The sequence below is a fragment of the Bacillus rossius genome, chromosome 13 (genome assembly GCF_032445375.1).
Source record: "Bacillus rossius redtenbacheri isolate Brsri chromosome 13, Brsri_v3, whole genome shotgun sequence".
In the NCBI taxonomy this organism is placed as follows: domain Eukaryota; kingdom Metazoa; phylum Arthropoda; class Insecta; order Phasmatodea; family Bacillidae; genus Bacillus; species Bacillus rossius.
The window spans coordinates 47,366,644-47,388,098 of NC_086340.1; the positions used below are offsets into that span (position 1 = coordinate 47,366,644).

Here is a 21,455-nt window from a genome sequence, read left to right on the forward strand (position 1 = left end):
TTCCCTGGAACACAGGACCGTCGAGAGAGAGAGAGCAACAACATATGTACAATATTTTAACAACCTAACTTTTGTGACAAAACAAAACTTTGATTGCATGTTTTTAGATATGAAGATACAACACACACTTATTGCTGGGTATGCAGTAGGAGCAGAAATATAAACCAGGATATTTTGTCTCATTTCATTCACTAAACACACAGCAAAAACCCTACTATTTACAAAGTCTGAAAAATCATAACAGTACTCCAGCTTATGTTAACATTCTGGAATTAACCTTGTGACACACATTCCTGACAAAGATTACACAAAATGTAACTTAATAATAAAATGTGATACATTTTTTTTATCAACTGGTAACATATATAGACGTAGGTTTCATGTTCTGTTGAAAAGCATTCAGATTAACTGTAATTCCCTCTACATTTCTTCATATGAAAAAAATTCACACAATTAACTAAACATTTGTACAGGAACTATAAATTCTCATAACAATTTAATAATTAACAATACTACACAGCATTATTAAAAATTTAATTAAAAATATAAACCTACTATATTTTCAACTACTACCAGTATAATTCCAAACACAGCTGCAAATCACTTCAGTACCTTTACTGTCCTAAACAAGGCAAAAAAATTAGCATTAAATCCATTCATTAGTAAAATTTGTCTTTTTAATTTATCCGCCTTAGTACAAACGATGAACTATTTACAACATTTGCCAAATATAATCTTTACCAGTAAGTTTCTGCTAGCATTATTTATTTTGAACATTAGTAATATAGCATTATACATTTTTATATCTCTACAACTTGAAACACAAAAAATTGCACTCTAGTCCATCTCTATAGAGCATCCCACTCTTAGATTGCAGTATGGAAGTAAATGGGCGCATTCTCTCTCTCTCTAACACACGCAGAATGCTGTTAGCACTGTCCTTGTTTCTCCGTGCGTTGTTGCCAAATATTAAACGAAATTTAAAATTTTAATTTTTGGACCAAGCTTTTTTCATATTGTATAGAATCAAAATACGCATCAGGCAATGCTTATTTTGAATACTTAACAATATTTTAAGTGTCCGAAAAAATTAAAAACATAACTTATTCGCTGCGAACTGTTTTGAAGTATTCCGATATGTTTCACATCAAGAAAAAAAAACCTACATGTGTATTTCATTCAGATTTTTTTTATTAGTAAATTAATGCCTTAGGACGCCACCGAACAAATGTTAAGACAAAAACTGTACAGGTTTCACTTAAATAATTTTTTTAATATATTGAAATGCATTTTCTCACAAACTGACACATCAAAAAGTTGACCCGCGGAAAATTTTTTTTCTATTAAAGATAGATGGGGGACGAAAGCGAGAAAAATGTTCACAATGAATTGAATTAGTTTTTAAAAGCAGCTCCATCTCAATTGCTTCTACAGTTTCCGTGGAAATAGCTGTTAAAGATGTGTCTTATCAGTACAAGAGCGCGCGCTGCCGTCGTAAGAGGAAACAGGGTCGTGTGTTTAGATAAGTGGGGTTCTGTCCTACAAGCAATTTCAAATACATGGCTTCCTTAGTCAACAAAAAATATTATAATCGATTCTTGAACATAATATGTAAAATGTATGAAATAAATACGAAGGAATTTAATAGCGATCATGGTACAAAATTTTGAATTATTTTTCTATCCTTCTCACCAAGCATCTTATCAAACATTGTTTTAGACTTAGTTTTGGAAAATAATTATGATATTATTACAAACAATTTAAACAGATTTGATAAGGTGTCTACTAAGGCAGTTGCGTTTTTTTGTCCGGTGAAAATTCTTTTCGAACCCATGCAGTTATGGCTGGTCGTATCAAAAATGTATTTAGAAGACATTTTTCAGCATTAGGTAATCCGAGTTATCATACGTTAAAACAGATTCGATATTATTCATATTATGGGAGTTGTTGCGATTTTTCTGTTTTTCAAAAAATCTTCCCCATTTCGAACCAATTGTTCGGATTTTTCCGTAACTTACTCGACCGAGAATTTCCATTACCGTATTTTATTTATCATTTTGGACATGACTTGTCCAAAAGTACGGCATTTATCGGGCCCATGAAAATGTGATATATATATATATATATATATAGTTTTCTTTTCTGTTCTAAAAATCCCATATATATATATATATATATATATATATATATATATATATATATATATATATATATATATGGGATTTTTAGAACAGAAAAGAAAACTATAAGAAAATTTCGTCTACAATAGGAAGTTTTTATTTGAAATTTACATAAAAGTGGCATTATTACAAATTTATATGTGTAATAGTATAACATATTATAAATTACGATATGATTTCTTAAAATGCTTCTTGTTCGATCCAAATTACAAAGACACGCATCTCCTGAAATTCGTAATGTGTTAGAGATTTGGCAACAGCGCGCGCCATAAGCCGTGTACTGCAATCTAAGAGTGGGACGGGCTATAGCACTTACGTTATTGAGAGCCAAAAGTGTGGGTTTTTAACACCTGTTATAATGAGATTTCACTGCTGCAGTTACGAATGTGCAGTACGTATCTGGAACAGCAGGATGCTGTGGATCATAAGGTTACGTGAAGACTTGCAAATATATGTGAAAAACTTGGAGGAAAACGTCTCCTACTTGCAGAAACCCATAACCATTTTCAAAAGTTTTAAACGGTACGATGGACTCGTTCGACATTTCTGAAGACTCCCGAGCGCAGTGCCACTTCCCCTCGTGTGCCTCCGCGCCGATGCACGGAGCGCTACGGCACGGCTTTGATAAGGTTCAGGTCCTTGATGATTTCTCGTTAGCACGGCACGCACATCTGGGTCTATTGTGGTATTGTTTTGTACGTGGTGGCTGTACTGATTAATACAACTACAATTTTTGAGTAACATTTATTCTAAATTCCTATTCATTCTGCCACTGTATAAATTATGTAGCTAATTTATGTAGTTATACAGCCTGATAGTGTTTCTTTGCCATATGCTTAGGCATGTCGCACCCATGCGAATATTTAGCATCACATACTTCCCCCCACCCTTTGTAACATGCTGGGCATTATCATATATTTCTGATTTTATGTCTTTGCTAGTGATGATTTGGTATAGCTCTACCTCTCTTTGTTCTTGTATATTTGCACGAGTACCGAATACATTGGACCCCTATTTCATCTGTTTGTTGTGCACAAGATAAAGAGTTTTTTGTGTGACTTGCTTGTATTACATTCAACAGTATTTTGTATTAGCCTGGATTGTTTTGTTGCGGTCACATAATAAAGTAATTTTGTTTTAGTATAATCCATTCAATATACTGTGCTACGTTCTTACATTTTTTTTGTAATGCTCACTATGCACAACCTAATATACAACTTTGGCTTTTTGAAAGAAATCTTGAGGTGTTTTCTTGTAATCTTAAATTTTGGTGCGATCATAAATAAATAGTTTGAAGTACATTTAAAATGCTGTTAATGGTTCATTAATCAGTTTAGCCACCTCCCCCCCCCCCCCCCAAACACACACAGATACACACACTTAGCCATTATCTGCTGCCTAAACCTGAATAGACTTTCTGCAGCTTTGCCTTCTTTTCTCTTTTGTCGTGCACTTTGGAAGCTGCTCAGAACACTGCGTCCCGGGAGGTTTCAAATTATGAAATTATCAAATGGTAGTTTAGGCTGTAAATCTAAAATATCAGCACTAGCCATTCCGTTGATGCAGCAAAATTTTGTAGTATAGTGTGCTGTAACCACAAGACTAAATGTAAAATAAGTGAAAATTCACAAATTATAGAATAAAACAATGTTAACCTTTTCTATGGAATATAATTTCAAGTGAAACTGACTAGCATAGTAGCATTTATCAAAAATGAACTTCAATAGGCACAATTCTGCGACATGTCGGAATGACTGATCCAGGAGTGTTCATAAAGCAAGGTTTTCTCCAGTTTTCGTCAAAACGTAATTTTACAGTGAATATCCTGCAATCAGATGGCACACGGATCCAATGCTAGTCAAAGACTTCAGAAATAAATCCTAATCCTAAATAACATTTTTTTACAATATTGCAGAGAGCTTACAGACCTATTTACAACATTTACATCCAAAATGGTGTGCAGAGAATGAATACTGATAGATTTATGTAGAAGATTGTGCTGAAAATTTGGTATAAAAGTAATAATATTACAATTTGCACATCTTTGCCTACATGTGAACAACAGATAAAGGATGTGAATATTGATCAAATATAAATTGTGTAGTACTTCTAGCATAACTTACATCAAAACCTTTTTATAGAATATTTCTAGAGTCAAGAAAAAACAAAAAATGTTGCAACATGCAAAAAAACTTGATTTATAAAATGTATAACTTTAAATAAAAGTGATAACATAAAAAAAAAATTTTTTTTTGTTATTCTATGTATGGAAAAATATTTTTCACGCCAGTTACTTAAATAGCCACTTTTTAAATAAAACCATCTATGATTAATTTAAAATTGTAAAAGGTACCATCCAACAGATACTACACTACGTCATTGTTTTCACGGCGCGACTCAGTCCACAGTAGACACGATGAGCCACAGGGAAGTCTCTGCGAGACGAGGCGAGGTGAGGCGCTGTGTCGGAGCAGCAAGCGGCCGTCCACGGGAACCGCTACGTCTCTGGCGGAGGGGTGGGGGAAGAGTTCTTGTTGCGCCTCTTGGAGATGAGCTCCCGAGTGTCGTCGCGGTCCCAGCCGTGCCGCACTGTGACCACCAGGCCGACCACGAGGATCAGCAGGCCGACGGCGGAGAGGCCGAACAGAGTGCCCCAGCCGATCACAGGGGCCGACAGCACCAGCTTGGCCGTGGACGCCAGGCTGTCGTCTATGTCGGCCTTCTGCGTGAACCACAGGGTGGGGATGAAGACACGCGGCAAGTCCTTGAACATCCTGGAACACAGGCATCGTGTCCCGTTGCGACCCACATGCCCCATACCATACTACCGCCATTTCATTACAATCGTTTTATAATCTTTTCACTTATTCAATATTTCCCGCTGAATGACTTGCTTCTCTGCATGTGAGAAGAACTGGACCATACTACCGCCATTTCATTACAATCGTTTTATAATCTTTTCACTTATTCAATATTTCCCGCTGAATGACTTGCTTCTCTGCATGTGAGAAGAACTGGACCATACTACCGCCATTTCATTACAATCGTTTTATAATCTTTTCACTTATTCAATATTTCCCGCTGAATGACTTGCTTCTCTGCATGTGAGAAGAACTGGACCATACTACCGCCATTTCATTACAATCGTTTTATAATCTTTTCACTTATTCAATATTTCCCGCTGAATGACTTGCTTCTCTGCATGTGAGAAGAACTGGACCATACTACCGCCATTTCATTACAATCGTTTTATAATCTTTTCACTTATTCGATATTTCCCGCTGAATGACTTGCTTCTCCGCACGCGTGAAGTACTGGTCGCCAGGAGATCGCAATGCTACTGTACAGCATAACCTCACACTAGTTGCAGTAAAATGAACAAGAAGGGGAAGGGGGCAAATGGCCCGGTGCCGAGGCACTGACCTGGGCAACATGAGATGGAACAAGAACACGAGAGATTCATAACGTCTTTAAAATAAAAAGAAGAATAACAAAGTATAAGATATATAGGTAAATGATCAAAACACCAGAGCACTTACTTCATGTCCTGGTATGGTTGAAGTAATATATTAAGCTGCATGCGTGCTCTCACTGCCAAAGGTATACCAGTTTTCTGAAAAAAAGATACAAAAAATTAAACATTTAAACACCTCAGTCATGTGTTTGTGAGAAACCTCAGGTAACCTTATGTTCCTACAAACCTAAGCACACCCGCTCCTCTTAAGTAACGCTGTTCAATTTGCAGGGTTTTGAAGTAACTACGCCAATAAATTATCAATTATGGCATGATTTGAAGTAACGCGGTCATATATTAGAAGTTGTGCTTTTTTATTTACATGAATTTTTATTTCCATGTGCACACAATTGCAATGGCACTTGTGTAGCATTTAATAAATGCAACAAATTAATAATGTGACGAATCAACAAGAAATATTTTCCTCTTTCCTTAATAGCTATTCGCTTCCTTCATTGCGTATTTATTTCTGACAACGCCCAAATATTCAGCAAACGTTTATATTCCGCCATCCCGCATGTCAGCAGCAGATATGTAGAGAAAAGCCAGAAGCTTTCGGGGATAGTTTACCTCGCACTAACTAGGATGCGCTAGGGGCAAATCATTGCAGAAACACATTTAGTAAACAACCTAGCTTGAAAATTCTTTCTAATAATAGAAAATGTTAAGTCAGTACTTTTTAAAATCTTATTAGAACAAAAATATATATATGACCTGTATTAATTACATTATTATTTTGTAACTGAGAAATGTTGTCAGCAACTACTTAGAAATGTTATACCCAAGCCCTCTTAAGTAAACAATGTGGTACATGAGTTATATTTAATTTAATTTTCGGTTGTTTTATTTCAAAATGTTTCAATACTTATTTCAAAGTACTTCAAAAGTATTTAGGCATATAGTAGTACTATAAATTGATTTAACATGAGTAATGTCGTGATTCAAGAAGCAAAAACACTTACCTGTCTGGAAAACAAATATTATTTTGATTAACATATTCTCTTACAGGACGCATTTGGTTAGCCTGTTGTTGGTTCTCTGCTTTCTTGAAACAACTTAGGGCGTTACTTCAAGTGGTAGGTGTGCTGTGTATATTTTATTACGTGATTTTAATTAAAATTTTATACAAAAACAGTTGACAATTTTCTCAAATTCTGATGGTAAATCCAAGAGAGAAAGTTTAAGCAGTGTTTACTGCAACATATCCATTAATATCCAACTCACGGCCAGTTTGACATTTTGCCAGTAAAGAAATAAATGCCTCTTAAAATAGCAAGAAGCAAAAATACTATGTCCATGCATTTTATTTCTTTTCAAAATGAAGACTAATATGAAATCCTGTTGAGAAATTGCTGAAGGCATTCACTGAGACAGCTACGACCTCACCGGCAAACAAACTGCCATGCACTCACCCGTGCTACCTGTTAGCGGATCTGATAACATCACACACGGGAGTGTAGGGAAGGTTAACACAGCATACATTACAATAATTTTTGTTCATCTCACAGCCATTTAGGCATTAAGACATTGAAACTTTTCTCTAACATGTAGGTTGGAGCAGACAGGCAGTTGTGGACATGGATGAGGGTCCAGTATAAATTTTCCTGATTAGCTGGAAGGTACAATATGATTGAAATTTGAAAATAATACTGTATTTAAAAGAATATTACCTGAATGTACTTAATGGAACATTGCTGGGTGCATGTATATATATATATATATATATTTTTTTTTAATAAAATGTTATCTTGTACAGTCAGTGAAACACAAATATCTTATAAAATATAAAATTTAAAAAAAAATTAATATTTTAATATACTGTATAGTATACCTATATTTACAATATGTGTCCAGAAAGTAAGTACCGTTTGATAATTAAAAAATATAAACTCATGAAAAAAAAAAAGGTTTTATTGAAAGTTTTAGTTAACTACATATCTACATCACACTCTCACATGGTCGTCTTCAGTTCCAAGCCTAGCCCCTCTGCTTAGCAGTTCGCCGCGTGGGAATGGAACTGAGGCCTCGGCCGCAGGCATCGTGGACTTTGAATACACAATGCGTGTAGCCCAAGTACAGACACTTAGTACACATCTCCGGAAACAGTTCAAGCAATCTCCGTACTCGAGTCCAAACATGATGGCTACTGTTTTTTGGGGCAAGAAGGGCTTCATTTTGGTTGCTTTAATGAAACATGAGTCCGACAACTACAGCAAAATGTACAAAACTATGATTGTCCACTGGTTTGGTTCCCAGGCGGCGAACTCCTACGCAGGGGGGTTAAATAAACTGGCGCAGAGTTGCGAAAAGTGCTTGGAACTGAGAGGCGAATATGTGAAAATGTGATGTAGATGTGTGGTAAACTAAAAATTTCAATAAAACCTTTTTTCCCCACGAGTTTATTTTTTTTTTTTTTTTTTTCAATTGCCAAACGGTGCTTTCCTCCCGGACACGCGTCGCAAGTACAAATCGCACCCTGAGTACCTACAAGACTATCGTAACTCAAAAATCAGTGCAATACTATCACAACTCAGATGCCATAGTCTTGCACATATTCTTACATAATGTTTTCCAGAGTGCAACACTACATTATTTGCCACAAGTCCCGTAAAAGTAAATATAATATAGCGATAGTCTTGCAGTGCCTAGATAATGATATTTTCCTGCTCATGGTAAAAATATATCATAAACTCTATTTTTTGAGTAAATATAATATTGCGATAGTCTTGCAGTGCCTAGATGATATTTTCCTGCTGATGGTAAAAATATCTCATAAACTCTATTTTTTGAGTAAATATAATATTGCGATAGTCTTGCAGTGCCTAGATAATGATATTTTCCTGCTCATGGTAAAAATATCTCATAAACTCTTATTTTTTGAGTTACGATAGTCTTGTGCCGAGGGTGCGAAATAAAGCCTGCGACGAGCTGGCGGGACGGTTGCACGGAGCAGCGCGACTCACCGGCTCCACGGCCAGGAAGAACTCGTGCAGGGACTTGTTGGGCCTCATGCCCGCCACGGCGCCGCGGTACGACTCATCCGCGAGGTAGAAGTGCGGGTACGACACGAACGCCGGGGCGTTCCACTTGCACAGGGAGATGTTGAGGGCGCCCGCCGGCACCGGAGTGCCGCTCGTGTAGCAGGACTTCTCCGGGAAGTACGTCCCGTTGTCCAGGTTCCTGAGGTCCGCGCTGAACCTGGTCCCGACCACGCCCTTCGTCTCGTAGTCCCCCTGGCTGACGAGCGACAGCGACCTGTTCCGGTAAGTGGGGTACCGCTTCACCATGTGCTTTTAGTGTTCTTCTCAGGTGCATTTCCTGGCCAACTAACTCACTTCACTGCCTACTCACCTCAACAGTAGAAAAGATAACATATAGTTTAGAGATGATGCAAAACCAATAAATCTGTCATGTTTGGGGTTGTGTGTGTCGGTGCACAGACTGTCACCAGGAAGCGGTCAGACCAGGAGAGGGGGGGTAAACTGGTTGTGGAGGGGGTGGCTGTCTTGCAAGCAACGAGAGGACTCGCAAGGACATTGTGTTACGAGACTCGTGTGACAATGCGGGTAAACATGTGATAGGAATTTTATTTTTATGTAAACCAGTTCTTTTATTATTTATTTCAGTCATCCATTATGGTAATCTGTCAACACCTCTTACTCATGACTTCTTTGTAACAGTCTATGTCCTAATTGTGCATGTTCATAAATAAGAACCAACATGTGTAAAAACATTTCCTCCGAATCAAAATTTACAGCTGTAATGTCCCAATCATTGTGCCCAATCAAAGCCTAATCAGTTAATCATCCAATGATTACTAATTTTGCTTCCAAGTTGGGCACAAAATAAATAAAAGGATTTCTGAAGAATTTTTTTGGTCATGTGAACTTAACATAAAATATTAAAGATTTTGGTTTTGTGATTTATTATTATTTTAGGTTTCACTGGGTTGCAATTATAACCTGCCCCTTTCTGCTGTGACACGGTATGGCTGGGGTGATAGTGACTGGCCACATTTCATAAGTCACATGGGGACATGTGCATTACATTAACATGTTGCAATCTCAACATTATGTCAAAAACCTACTGGATGATATTCTTAAAATACAGTTATATTAAAATTATGATTTTCAAGAAAAATTAAAGATAGCTTTTTTTTCTTTTCAAAAAAGTATCTTGTATTATTGCATAATTCTCGCACATTTTATACTAAAATCAAGTTTGAAAAGTAGGGTGCAACTTGTGTGCAAACAAGCCTCTTTATATATATATATATATATATATATATATATATATATATATATATATATGTGTGTGTGTGTGTGTGTGTGTGTGTGTGTGTGTGTGTGTGTGTGTGTGTGTGTGTGTGTGTGTGTGTGTGTATATGTATATATATGTATATATATGTATATGTATATATATGTATATGTGTATATATATATGTATATATGTATATATGTATGTACAGTAGAGCACCCTTCAACCGTAATTCCCACAAACGGAACTCCCGATATCCGGAACTAATTTTCAAAAAAAAAAAAAATTTCAAAACATTTCCGCACTGGAACGAGGCATTTCTGCTTGTGCCTGACTGTACATGCCTTCTAGGCGCGCGCGCGCGCACGTCTGTCAGAGAGCTAATTATAGCCAGTCTTTCCCGCGCATTGCGTCGACGAGATGCATGAAGTGTTAAAGCTGGACTCCCAATCATCCGTTTCATCAGTCCGTCACCCGTCCGTCCGTCAATCACGTGACCTGCAACCAATCAGATGGCCCGAAAAATTCCATCCGTCTGTCCGTCAAAACCTTGCCAAGCTTTAGCTTTTGACGGACCAACGGATGGTCCACCGCCTTGTTAAGTCGATCGTCTTCAATACGACTTTCCAAAAACCGTGTTCCATTTTTTTAATTTCCAATATATAGAAGGCTGTGTCGTATTGACCTATTATTATTGTCATAATAACGGTAAATATTGCTTATGAGAATGAGCTTTTCGGAAGAAATGCTGATATATTACGTCCGGGAAAGGGAGCATTTGTATAATATTTAATATAAATATATATAGCAAAGACTATCGGGATAAGCAACTGAGGGAAAAAGCCTGGATAGAAATAGCTTCTTTCTGTTTCCTTTGACGCAGTAATAAAAGAAGCATAATTTTGTTTATTGCTGGCATGACTAATGTTATTTTTAAAACGGCACCCGTTTAATCCACTTGTTAAAGCACGGTTCCCGCCTGTCAACTTATTATCACATTCATAAAAACAAAAGTTAATTATCCCAAGTAAATTATTTTCACCAAAAGTTTACCTACAATTGAGAAAGTATGTGGCGGAAAGTTTAAGTACTGATATTTTAGAATAGTGACGGAAGGACGGATGGCAGATGGTGAGTCGGTAATAATTGCCGAGAGAAATAAGGACCGAAATTGACGGACGGACGGGTGACGGACGGATGAAACGGATGATTGGGAGTCCAGCTTTTGTTGTGTATGTGAAATGTAAACTGTGCGTGGCAGTGACTATACACTCTCCCGGAAGTGTGAATCACTTGCGCGTCAACACAGAAGTAACACAACACCGCAGCTGTAGGTCTAATACCTCCCCTGACCCCTCTGTTTCTTCCTCTTTCCTCACGCACGCACGCACCCACCCACAGTGATAAGAAACGCGTGCCTGCCAGCTTGCTTGAATGAAGGTCATTCAACCGGCCGGGAGGCCGGCCCTACCGCAACTCCCCTTAACCGGAATTTTCCCATAACCGGAATAGACCTCCCCCCGATGATTCCGGTTGAGGGGTGCTCTACTGTATATATATATATGTATATATGTATGTATGTATGTAAAGTTATTCATAAAAACCAAACCTATTCATGGAAAGTATGTTTACTTAAACACCAAACAATTTAAATTAATAGTCATGCAACAAAAACTTTGTTCAACTTGAAATAATAAAAAATAAAACTTTAAATTTAAAAAAACAAATAAAACACTTAAACACACAATATTTGTTTCGCATCAGTACCAGTTTCGGGAAAAAAAAAACTGCACTGGCTTTGACAATGGACTACAACCCCAAATACAAGGGAACCTTCGTGCTACGGATAAAATGACCACATTGTTTGAAATGTTTAAATCAATAGACGTTGCGACTTGTGCCTTGAAAGCAAACATTAAACAAACTTAAAAATAAATGAAGTGCCAGAACTGAGTGAAAGTTCACTGCTAGTGTGTTTGCAATGTTGTGGAACGGGTGCGTGGCAGGGAAATGTCCCGGCTCTACAGGGTAGCGGGAGGCGAGAGGCGAGGGGCACTCACGTGCACAGGTCGGGCGAGAACACGAAGATCTCGTCGAGCCCGTCCACGGGGGGCATGAGCTCGCCGGTGGAGCCCCTCACGAGCCCGCAGGTGGACTTGTAGTAGGGCGTGCGGGGGGCGTAGTTCCATGCGTACAGGTTGCCCAGGTTCCGCACGTCGCCCGCGCCCGTGTGCATGTTGAACCACCCGTCGTAGCTCGCCGAGTTGTTGCGCTGCACGACACGTTCACAGTGTTTCAAACACACCCGAACCACCGTCAGAGCTGTTTCACTTACGTCCCAAAACGGTAGCGGAGGGAATCTCCTCCACATTTGAAAAAAAAAAAGAATTTTAGACACTTGAACACGTAAAAGCTAGTGCCGGCTACTCTGGGAAAACATTAAAGATGAAACAGTTCAAATAAGAAAAACCTCTTTAACCTCCCTTTCGTAAAAAACAAACAGGTCAAAATCAACGTCTCCGATAAAAAAAAAAAATCACCCAGTGTATTGTGCAGATCTCAATATAAATTTTCCATATTTTATGTTAAATGCTGTTAAAGACTTTGAATGAACTCACATGAACATCACAGAGTCAATGCATAATAACACTTTAAAAACTGCAATGTCTCAAAATTCTTCCTTAACTTTTTTTTTTCATTTACTCTACAGCGATTCTTCAAACCAAATGAACTTTTTATATAGATATTAAATGCAAGATGGGCTAAAATCAGCTATTGCAATTCTCTATATATTCATGCTTCTAACACACCCCAGCTTCGCTCGGGTAGATAAATATTTATTTTAACAGAGAAACACTTTTGAAGAATCATAACAAAAACCTGATATTTAAATTATTGCTAATTTCAAACAAAGGCAATATAAATTACAGAAAAGAGTAAGAATAGGTACTCAAGATGTACGAGATGAATAAATGATTTGTTTAATTTTACCGAAACAGATTTGTTTCAATATTTTTGAGTAAACAGACTACAATTTTTATAATATTTCTGAACAGATCCAAAATATACTGATTCTCCGTGTTCCATTATTTAGATAGATTAATATATAGTTGTCCAAACACCAACATATTAGTATGTTTGACACAGAATTGTTGACGATGATCACAAATAAAATTTTAAGTGTAAATTGAAGTCGCTTAAATTGAAGAGGTGCGTCGGTTGGGATGACGGGAAAGCGAGGAATGTGTGCCTTTTGACCGCTGCTGGTCCTGCAAGGATGCTGTTCCCGAGGATCTTACTTGCAGTCTCGTCCACGGCTCAGGTTCCATCACAGTCATTGGAATCCCAACTTTTATTTTCGACAGTTAGACGGAAGGCCTGGTAGGTTGAGGAGTTTCGTATTAAATTACACATTATAAGGGTACTTGTAGAATTTATGTTTTGCTATTTTTACCTAAATCATTGTATAATTTATAAATATTTTGTTGTACAGTTGACAGTATTGAAACATTCTGAACATTCATGAAATGTAGCCCCAAAATTTAACAAAAAAATTTTATAATTTTTTTACTGGTGTCACTGTTATTATAGATGGTGGAGTCTGCCCTTGAGGCTATTAATGACTAGGTTTTACACGAACGAATATCGTAAATATAGCAGTGCACTACATTACACACAATAAACATTAGTTGTAGACAATACAGAAACAATTTCCACAAACATAAATTTAATAGTTCATATTGTTGAAAACAATACAATTTATTATGTATGACATAGTATACATGATTATTGTTATTATATATGGTTGTAACATTTATATTAGTTTGTGTTAATGTTTGTCATGTTGGTACAGGAAGTGTTTTTTTATCTTTATGGTGAAGTGGGTTGTATCCTTACAGAACCATGTTTTGTGTTGTCTTTCTCTGCTATTAAAAGTCGGTAGTAAAAGTGATGTGTGCTATAAGATAGTTTTACATTTATGTATATCTCATCACAAATACCATGCCTTCTAACACATATTAGAGTCAGGGTTCAGTATTGTTGACATGAGAAGTTATCAAAGTACTTCTGCTAATTATATTGAGTATGAAAATGATGATCTTAAGATGGTTTTACTGAATTTAAAGGAAACTGATTTACAAACAAAATAATTATTACCTCAGCGAACCACGCAAATTTCTTGAAGGGTAGTTTGAACTTCTGAATGTGCAACTCAGTCGCGAGATCAATAAGTTTGTCATCGTAGCCATCAAACAGCATCTCCCCCACAGTGTGTGTCGTCGAAATAGACTCCAACTTTTCCAGGAAGCCATCCATAATAATCTTGAAGTAAATGTTATCATACCTAGAAAAATAGGCTGCTGCCTAAAAGGTAAAAAATTCTTCAAGTTAACAAATTATATTTCCAAAGTATACAAAAAAACTCACTACCTAATAAGTTTATAGTAATTATAATCTTCATGTAATTCATTAAGCTACCAACAAAATAAAGTGTCATCATTTAAGTAAACAAGATGATCGTCTCACGTGTCGAATTAAGAAACCAAAATTAAAAATAATATGAAGCATCTACTATAAAGCAGTCAACCTAAAGCAACAACAAAATACATTCCCGTAACATTGTAAGTAAAATCGAATTCTCATTAAAAATTAATTATGAAAAATAACTGTGTACTCTGCAGACGTAAATACTAGAAATTATTCAGTACACAGTCAAGTATTTATACCAATACCTGCATAAAATTATACTTAAAAATACGAGTCTTTAAAGAATGTTAGCTGAATAATAAAGAAACAGAATGATAGCAACAACATTATAAAACAGAGACACCAGACAGTCCCGCTCCTTGCACGGACAGCTGGCGAGTGGGGGGTGCCACGGAGCACAGATCAACTCGCACAGGACTACACAACATGCACAAATGTCGCGGATGGCGAGTCCCCACGGTACTCAATTAACATGAACGTGATACATCAAAATCAAGTCAAATTGTTGAATATTCTATTGCCTTTTCCACGCTTATGCTTGGATGAAACACTAATTAAAAATTAAATTATGCATTAATTGTCCTAAGAAATACTCACTATTATTATGTTGAAAAACATGAACATATTCGCTGAGTACTTGAACATGAAAACTTTTAAATTTTTTTTTCATTTCAATAAAGAGGCAATATGTAAAATCTTAGCAAAATACACTACACCTATCCCTCACTTAGCACAAATAATTTGTTTCTAAAAATGCTCGTGTTATTCGAAATCGCGTATTCTGAAGCATTAATTTCCATAAATAGCAAGGCTAATTTATTTAATGTGTTCCAAAATTGTGTGGCAAAGTATACTTTACGTAATATAAATGCATTGAATAACACTCAAATATAAATATATGTCTCACCATTTATCTTTATATGCCTCCCATCGCACTTTGTATGACAAATACGACACCGCGTAACGGGAGATACGTTGTTATGTATATTATCGTCAGTCGGCTGGCTGACTTGCCCGCCTGGGCGTGACCAACTCACGTCGCGTACCTTTCCAAACCATCCTTTACTGACAGTGAAACCGATATTACTGTCCGGATAGTTACATTTTAATTTTTCAAAAATTAAAGTGCTTATTCGCGTATCACCACTTGGTAAACACCAATCCTAGCAGGCCAATGATTATTTTTTTCATTGCAACATTCATTTAACAACATGTGTATCATCTGTTCATTTCTGTTCCGGTATCTAATGTCAAATATATTCCCGCTAGTACAACCAACAGCATCAGACTTACAGAAACTTTTGGTAGGAGTCCTTATTTCGTACGATTGTGTGCACAGTCGACTTGATTAAAACTAAAGTGCGACCAACATAAGCGTGGTCTTCATGACAATCTGCGTGCCGTAATACTTCTAGTTTTGTCTCAGATACTTGAACACGATGCATTATGAGTGATCAAGCACGTACAGTTACCGGCAGCTGAATGGGCAGACATTGCTTTTGTTTGAGTGAATTCCCTGCCACTGGTTAGACTGAGTTCACGGCCCAGTTTGTGGCCAGGCGACAATGGTACGGCACGGCGGCATACGCGCAGACGTAAAAACATTTGGTCTTTACATTCCATAGCAGCAATTTAACTAGCCGTAGCTGATGTTTGTACAACAGCTGATAGCGTAGACAGACCTGCGCGCGCTTATGTTCTCCCCTTGTTTGGCTACCTGTATCCCACGACATCTGTTGTTTACAGAAGTTGAAACAGACTTTGTGGCATCGTGCTCGACTTTTTTTTTTTTTTTTTGCCTGCTGAGATTGCGTGCTAACTGAACTTTACAGATGTGTTATTCAAGACTGGGACAGTAAAATTCACATCGCGCTAAATGAATCCGCGCAATCTGAAGACGTGCTAAGTGAGGGATAGGTGTACGAATAATGATTATAACGTTACAAATATGTAAATCTAAAATTTTGCTAAATATACTTAAAAGTTAATAAAAGGTAACTAAATATCATAGCTGATAACATGATAACTATCAAAGAATGATAAATGGCAACATGGCAAGCTATTCCCCTAATATCTAAATACCCAATATATAATCTTAGCCATGTTGAGTGTGTTTTGATTTACATGTTATCCTGATTTGAGTTTGAGGTTAACATAAAAAACCATTCTGAGATCCATTTTTTATTGTTATTTTCCCATCTATAAAGCCATAATGTTTGTTGTGAATGTACAAACCTGTGATTTTTATGATCAAGTTGCTATGCACCAGCCTCTACATAGAATAATTCTACATTGTTCTGTCTTGTGATTTTGATTTGTAATTGTCGTCATGCCTTATGTGATTTTTATTTAATATATTTTTGCAAATGTTTTCAAATTTAATTACGAAAAAAATCATACATCACAACTTGTAAAATAAAAAAGATGATAATTTTCAATTAACATTTCAGATATAAAAAAAATCAATTATCAGCATTGAAATTATATTTCAACATTTATATTTTTTGAAGAAAGTAATACATGGTCAGTAGTTCAAAAATTACCAGTCAGTATAAAATATGTTTCCGCTGTTCATAATACAGACAACGTAGGTAGTTTTTACATACCACAGCAATGACATTGACGGTAGTGACTTTATCATCAATAGAACCACTTGAAAGTTCAGGACGAAAAACATACTGTCTTGTTTGCTGGAAAGTGACAGTATCGTTGCTGTTCCAGGTGAGATTTACTCTTTTATTGTGTTCACTAGAAAAGAAAGAAGTCAGTAAAATCATTTTAGTTTCCAGACAAAACTCTTAAAATATATGTATTTTCTTTCCTGAAAACTAAACTTCTGCACTGAAAACATGTTCCATAACAAAAACACCCAGTGAGAAATGGCCGCGAGAACCCGCGGTACACATGCCCGTCCAACCAGGTCTCTTCTAGCACGGCCAGGAGTCGCAACACAGCAATCAAGGAGACCTGCTGCAAATAATCTTACCGATTAAAAACAAATTGATCTGCAGCAATACCAAATTAAAGAATCATGCTTCTGCAACTACAAAGTTTCCCTTCAAAAATCGGTGCAAGGAACTATCAGGAACCATCACAAGGGAAGGAGAATTACATACAATTAACTTTTCTCAATGTGGAAAAAAAAATTCAATACATGCATTGGCCTTTGAGTAAGTATGCATAATTATATAGTTGTATGTAATATTCTGAAACACTGAACATCCACGATCATGCCTGGTCACATAAAACGTCAGTTAGCTTACACTGTGTGTACCAAACTTGAGTTTCGACATTCCCGGCTTTTCCCCCGGTTTTCACTGGGATGTTTTCAGTTTTCCTGATTATTTGCAAGACTGAAGTTAGGCCTGTAATAGAGTACATGAAGAGCAACGGGCGACACACTGCAGATTACCCATTGAGACGCAGAAAAGAAAAGGTTTGATCATTGGTGGGTGCGTCCAGCCCAGTTTGTTTTATTAAATCTTTAGTCCCCGCACTTTCACTCTGCTGCATTGTGCACTGAAAGTAACCACCACCACAAGTAATAAACTGTATAGTTAGTAATTCCAATGTCAATTCTTATGTAACTTACACATCCAATGATTGCAACATAAAGTCCCAAAGTAAAACACCTTCATTAGGAAAAAGTAGCATTGTCATTAATGGTTTACAATTTTTTTTTGATGTGCAACTTCTTACATGGCATTTGACAGGAGTAACTTCGTGAGTGGAACAGAAGTCGACCGGAATGGGAATGTGTAACCATGGTGCTGTCATCTGCGAAAGTCTTAGACCCACATGATTCATACATATATAAAGTTGTAGCAAACATTGCAGAATTAACATCACGCGTATGAATAAAAAAAATAAAAAAAGTAATGCATAACACCACATCGTTACCATAAGTCCCAAAGAGAGAGATAAATAAACATTTTGGACCAAATAACTCGCTCCCGACCCCTATACATAAAAATTTGCCATTTTTTGCACCAAGTCCGTGTTCAGTCGTATCTGGCACAGAGTCAACTAGTTTTCAAAATCAAATATGATATTTTAATACTATGCATCTTCCAAAAATGAAAGATACCCAAGAAATGCATATTTTACCAACAACTGTCACCGAAATGAGCATAAACACGGAGCAAAGTGCAGCGGAAATGAACCATTGCCCCACTGACACAGATTTCATAAGGAAAATAAAACGAATTTTCTTACAAATGTTGGTTTATCAGGCATGGGCCGCAACTATGGACCACTCACAAGATGTGGAATGTTACAAAGGGCGGACGCTGTGCAGTGTGTAGCAGCACTTAAACTTTTTTTTTTGCGCTGTGAAGCCACCTTTCTTTGTTAACCCAGGGAAAGATTAAACTGCCTTAGCTATCACGGCCGCTGATAAAACGCTAAGGGGGAAAGGGGCGGGCCATAGGCATGCATCTAGATATTTTGCTGTCGGATCGCAACCTACGCGTTCCACTGTCGCGATAATGTGATCCCAGCAACACGCATGTAACAGTGAACGTCACAAAGACATTTCACAGTTGACCCGGTGGCGTTAAAAAGAGAAAAAAATTGAGAGAATAAGTATCGCCCACCGTAAAGAAGAAAAAAATACTTGCACAACTTTCCCAGAATAATTTAGAAATTCACAGCTTTTTCACCTGTTGGTTCTCGGTCAGTCAAAATTCCCCACATTTATCTGGTTTTTGCGGTTCATAGACATCCTGGCATACTTACATTAAATCCAATCCAGTGATAGCATAGTAACAACGTACACAATTCTAGCAATGTTACCAGTTAGGTGTCTCACAAACGGCAAAAAGCAAGTATGAAAAAGGATGCTAAAGAGTAATGTGGAAAGTCTGCTTACACTAGTTAGCAAATTAGATTGCTCATTTTGTTTAAGCTACAAAAAACAAGGACATCTGTAACAGACACTACTGTACTTATAAAAGCAGGAGCAAAGCTCCACAACAAGGGACGAGCTACAAGGTCGGACCACAATAAGACTGCTCTCGAGACGTCGCACAAGCATATCTATCAAACAGCACAACGCTGCGACTTCTCTGAGGTGACTAGCTCCGTGAATAAGCAACAGAAACCACAAATGTAACCTACATTTATAAAATTGACCGCAAAGTACCACTAGTTACAGCTTACCTGAAAACATACGGCCCCAGCTCTTTGAACTCTGGCTTGGTTCTGTTTGCTACTGGGAAGTTCAAGTCGTACATGTAAGCATTCGTCCAGTTGAAGAGGTAGAATTCCATGTACATAGGTATGGGAGTTTCAATCCACATGTCATAACTTGTAGACGTCGGTGAGAGGACCAACTTCTAAAAAAAAAAAAAACATATACAAGTCTTTTATATTTTCAGTAAAGACGTCACTTTCTGATTCACTCTAGTTTATCTTAAACTCATCATAAACATCTAAAAATTGATAAGTTTTATGGTTAAATAAATACCATACATTACTCAACATTTAAATTAAGCTTAATTGAACTGCTGACTACAATCACAAGTAAATAATTTTATGAAATAAATATGTAATCATTTAAATTATACATGTAAATTTTTTATCAATTTCACTTCATTCTGTTCATTAATGGTTTTCGATTCAGTTCTCTGGCACAGTGCTGTTCTTGCAGAATGTTACGATGTAACAGCATGGAGCCGTAAACTGGCTGTGCTGGTAAAATTACAGGTGTTTTTAAAATGTTCAATACTTCTTTAACTATCAGAATTAAGAGTTCAATTGTGTGCAGTGCTGATAGGACAAATTACTAACCATAGCTGTAAAATAAAAGGATCTGTGGCTGGCAAATAAAAATGGGGCATTGAAGAAGTGACGCACGGATTGGTTGAACAACATGGCTGTCTCCTTCCACTCGGAAATGAAGGCAACATGTCGGCTTCACTTTGTTCTTAGCCGTGGCCACAGACAGACTTCTCGCACAGTCATGTCAATTTTGGCCGATGACACAGGCATTTCTACGTGTGATGTATACCTAGCATTTCGTAACTCTGACACCTGTGGTGGTCTTGTCTTCGGACTTCCGACCTGCTGCGTTACGCCATGATTCGTGGGCAGATGCGCAAGAGGACAGGTGGCGAGTGAGCAACCCATCTTCTCCACTGAATGACTTAAATGAAACTCTGGAATTAGGACCTCAAATAATAAAACCAATTTGTGTCCAGCAATATTTTCCCCATGCATATGTGAAAATATATTATATTTTCTTTTATCAATCCTATACTCTCACACTTATTTCAATGTATTCTGTGTTAGATAGTCTTCTTGATTAAAAATAAAAGCCTTGTGATTCACACTCCACCATCAACAAAATCATAACTTTTTTTTCAGGATTTCTTGTTACGTGCTACTGCATGCTTCACCGTCCATCTTGATGCACAAGTCGTCCGGGAGCTGTGTTAGCAAAGGTACACTATCTTCAGTCACAGAGAAGGTGTAAATCAGCATTATGATTACTGCTACAGTAATGAATGAAACATCACCAGTAACTCCTAGATACTATGCTTCATTCTTAATTTCTGTATTACATACTATTGAGTTATCCCTTAGATTTAGCTGCACATAAGAGTTTTTGCTCAAAAGAAACTGAAAACTTCCCATTTTAGGCTTTATTTTCAATGCTTGTTGAAACATTATATACCACTTCCATATTTTTATATTTTTGGCAGTTTTAATAATTTTTTTTTTTACTTTAATAGTGTCATTAAAATAATCACCACAAACACACAAAAAAATTTAAAACCAAGCATGTCATTTTGATGCAAAGCTCTAGACTCAGCACACAATATGTATAATGAATGATTGTTATATTCATGGCACTTATCTATGCAGAAACAAATATTCTGGTGCCTATTTTCCTCACATAGCACAGCACAACACAACCCAACTCCACACCACACTCACTCATTATGCAGTCACATACGCACGAGAAGTCTTACAGCGGGACACCACTCTGGCGCCCCAGTTCTGTTCCAGATATC

The 21,455-nt window shown here is 37.0% G+C and overlaps 1 protein-coding gene across 2 annotated transcripts in view; it reads right to left on the reverse strand.

Annotated features, from left to right (window-relative positions):
* Positions 1–2,223: 2,223 nt before the first annotated feature.
* Positions 2,224–21,455, reverse strand: part of LOC134538535 (protein croquemort-like) — a 57,016-nt gene continuing 37,784 nt past the window's right edge. For both annotated transcript variants that reach the window (XM_063379943.1, XM_063379942.1), the window contains exons 3-9: positions 19,600–19,775; positions 17,046–17,187; positions 14,110–14,316; positions 12,012–12,223; positions 8,658–8,949; positions 5,720–5,793; positions 2,224–4,954 (exon numbers count right to left, since the gene is read on the reverse strand). In XM_063379943.1, coding sequence (XP_063236013.1) covers positions 4,678–4,954; positions 5,720–5,793; positions 8,658–8,949; positions 12,012–12,223; positions 14,110–14,316; positions 17,046–17,187; positions 19,600–19,775 — 1,380 coding nt within the window. In that variant the 3' untranslated portion in view covers positions 2,224–4,677. The remainder of the gene's footprint in view (positions 4,955–5,719; positions 5,794–8,657; positions 8,950–12,011; positions 12,224–14,109; positions 14,317–17,045; positions 17,188–19,599; positions 19,776–21,455) is intronic.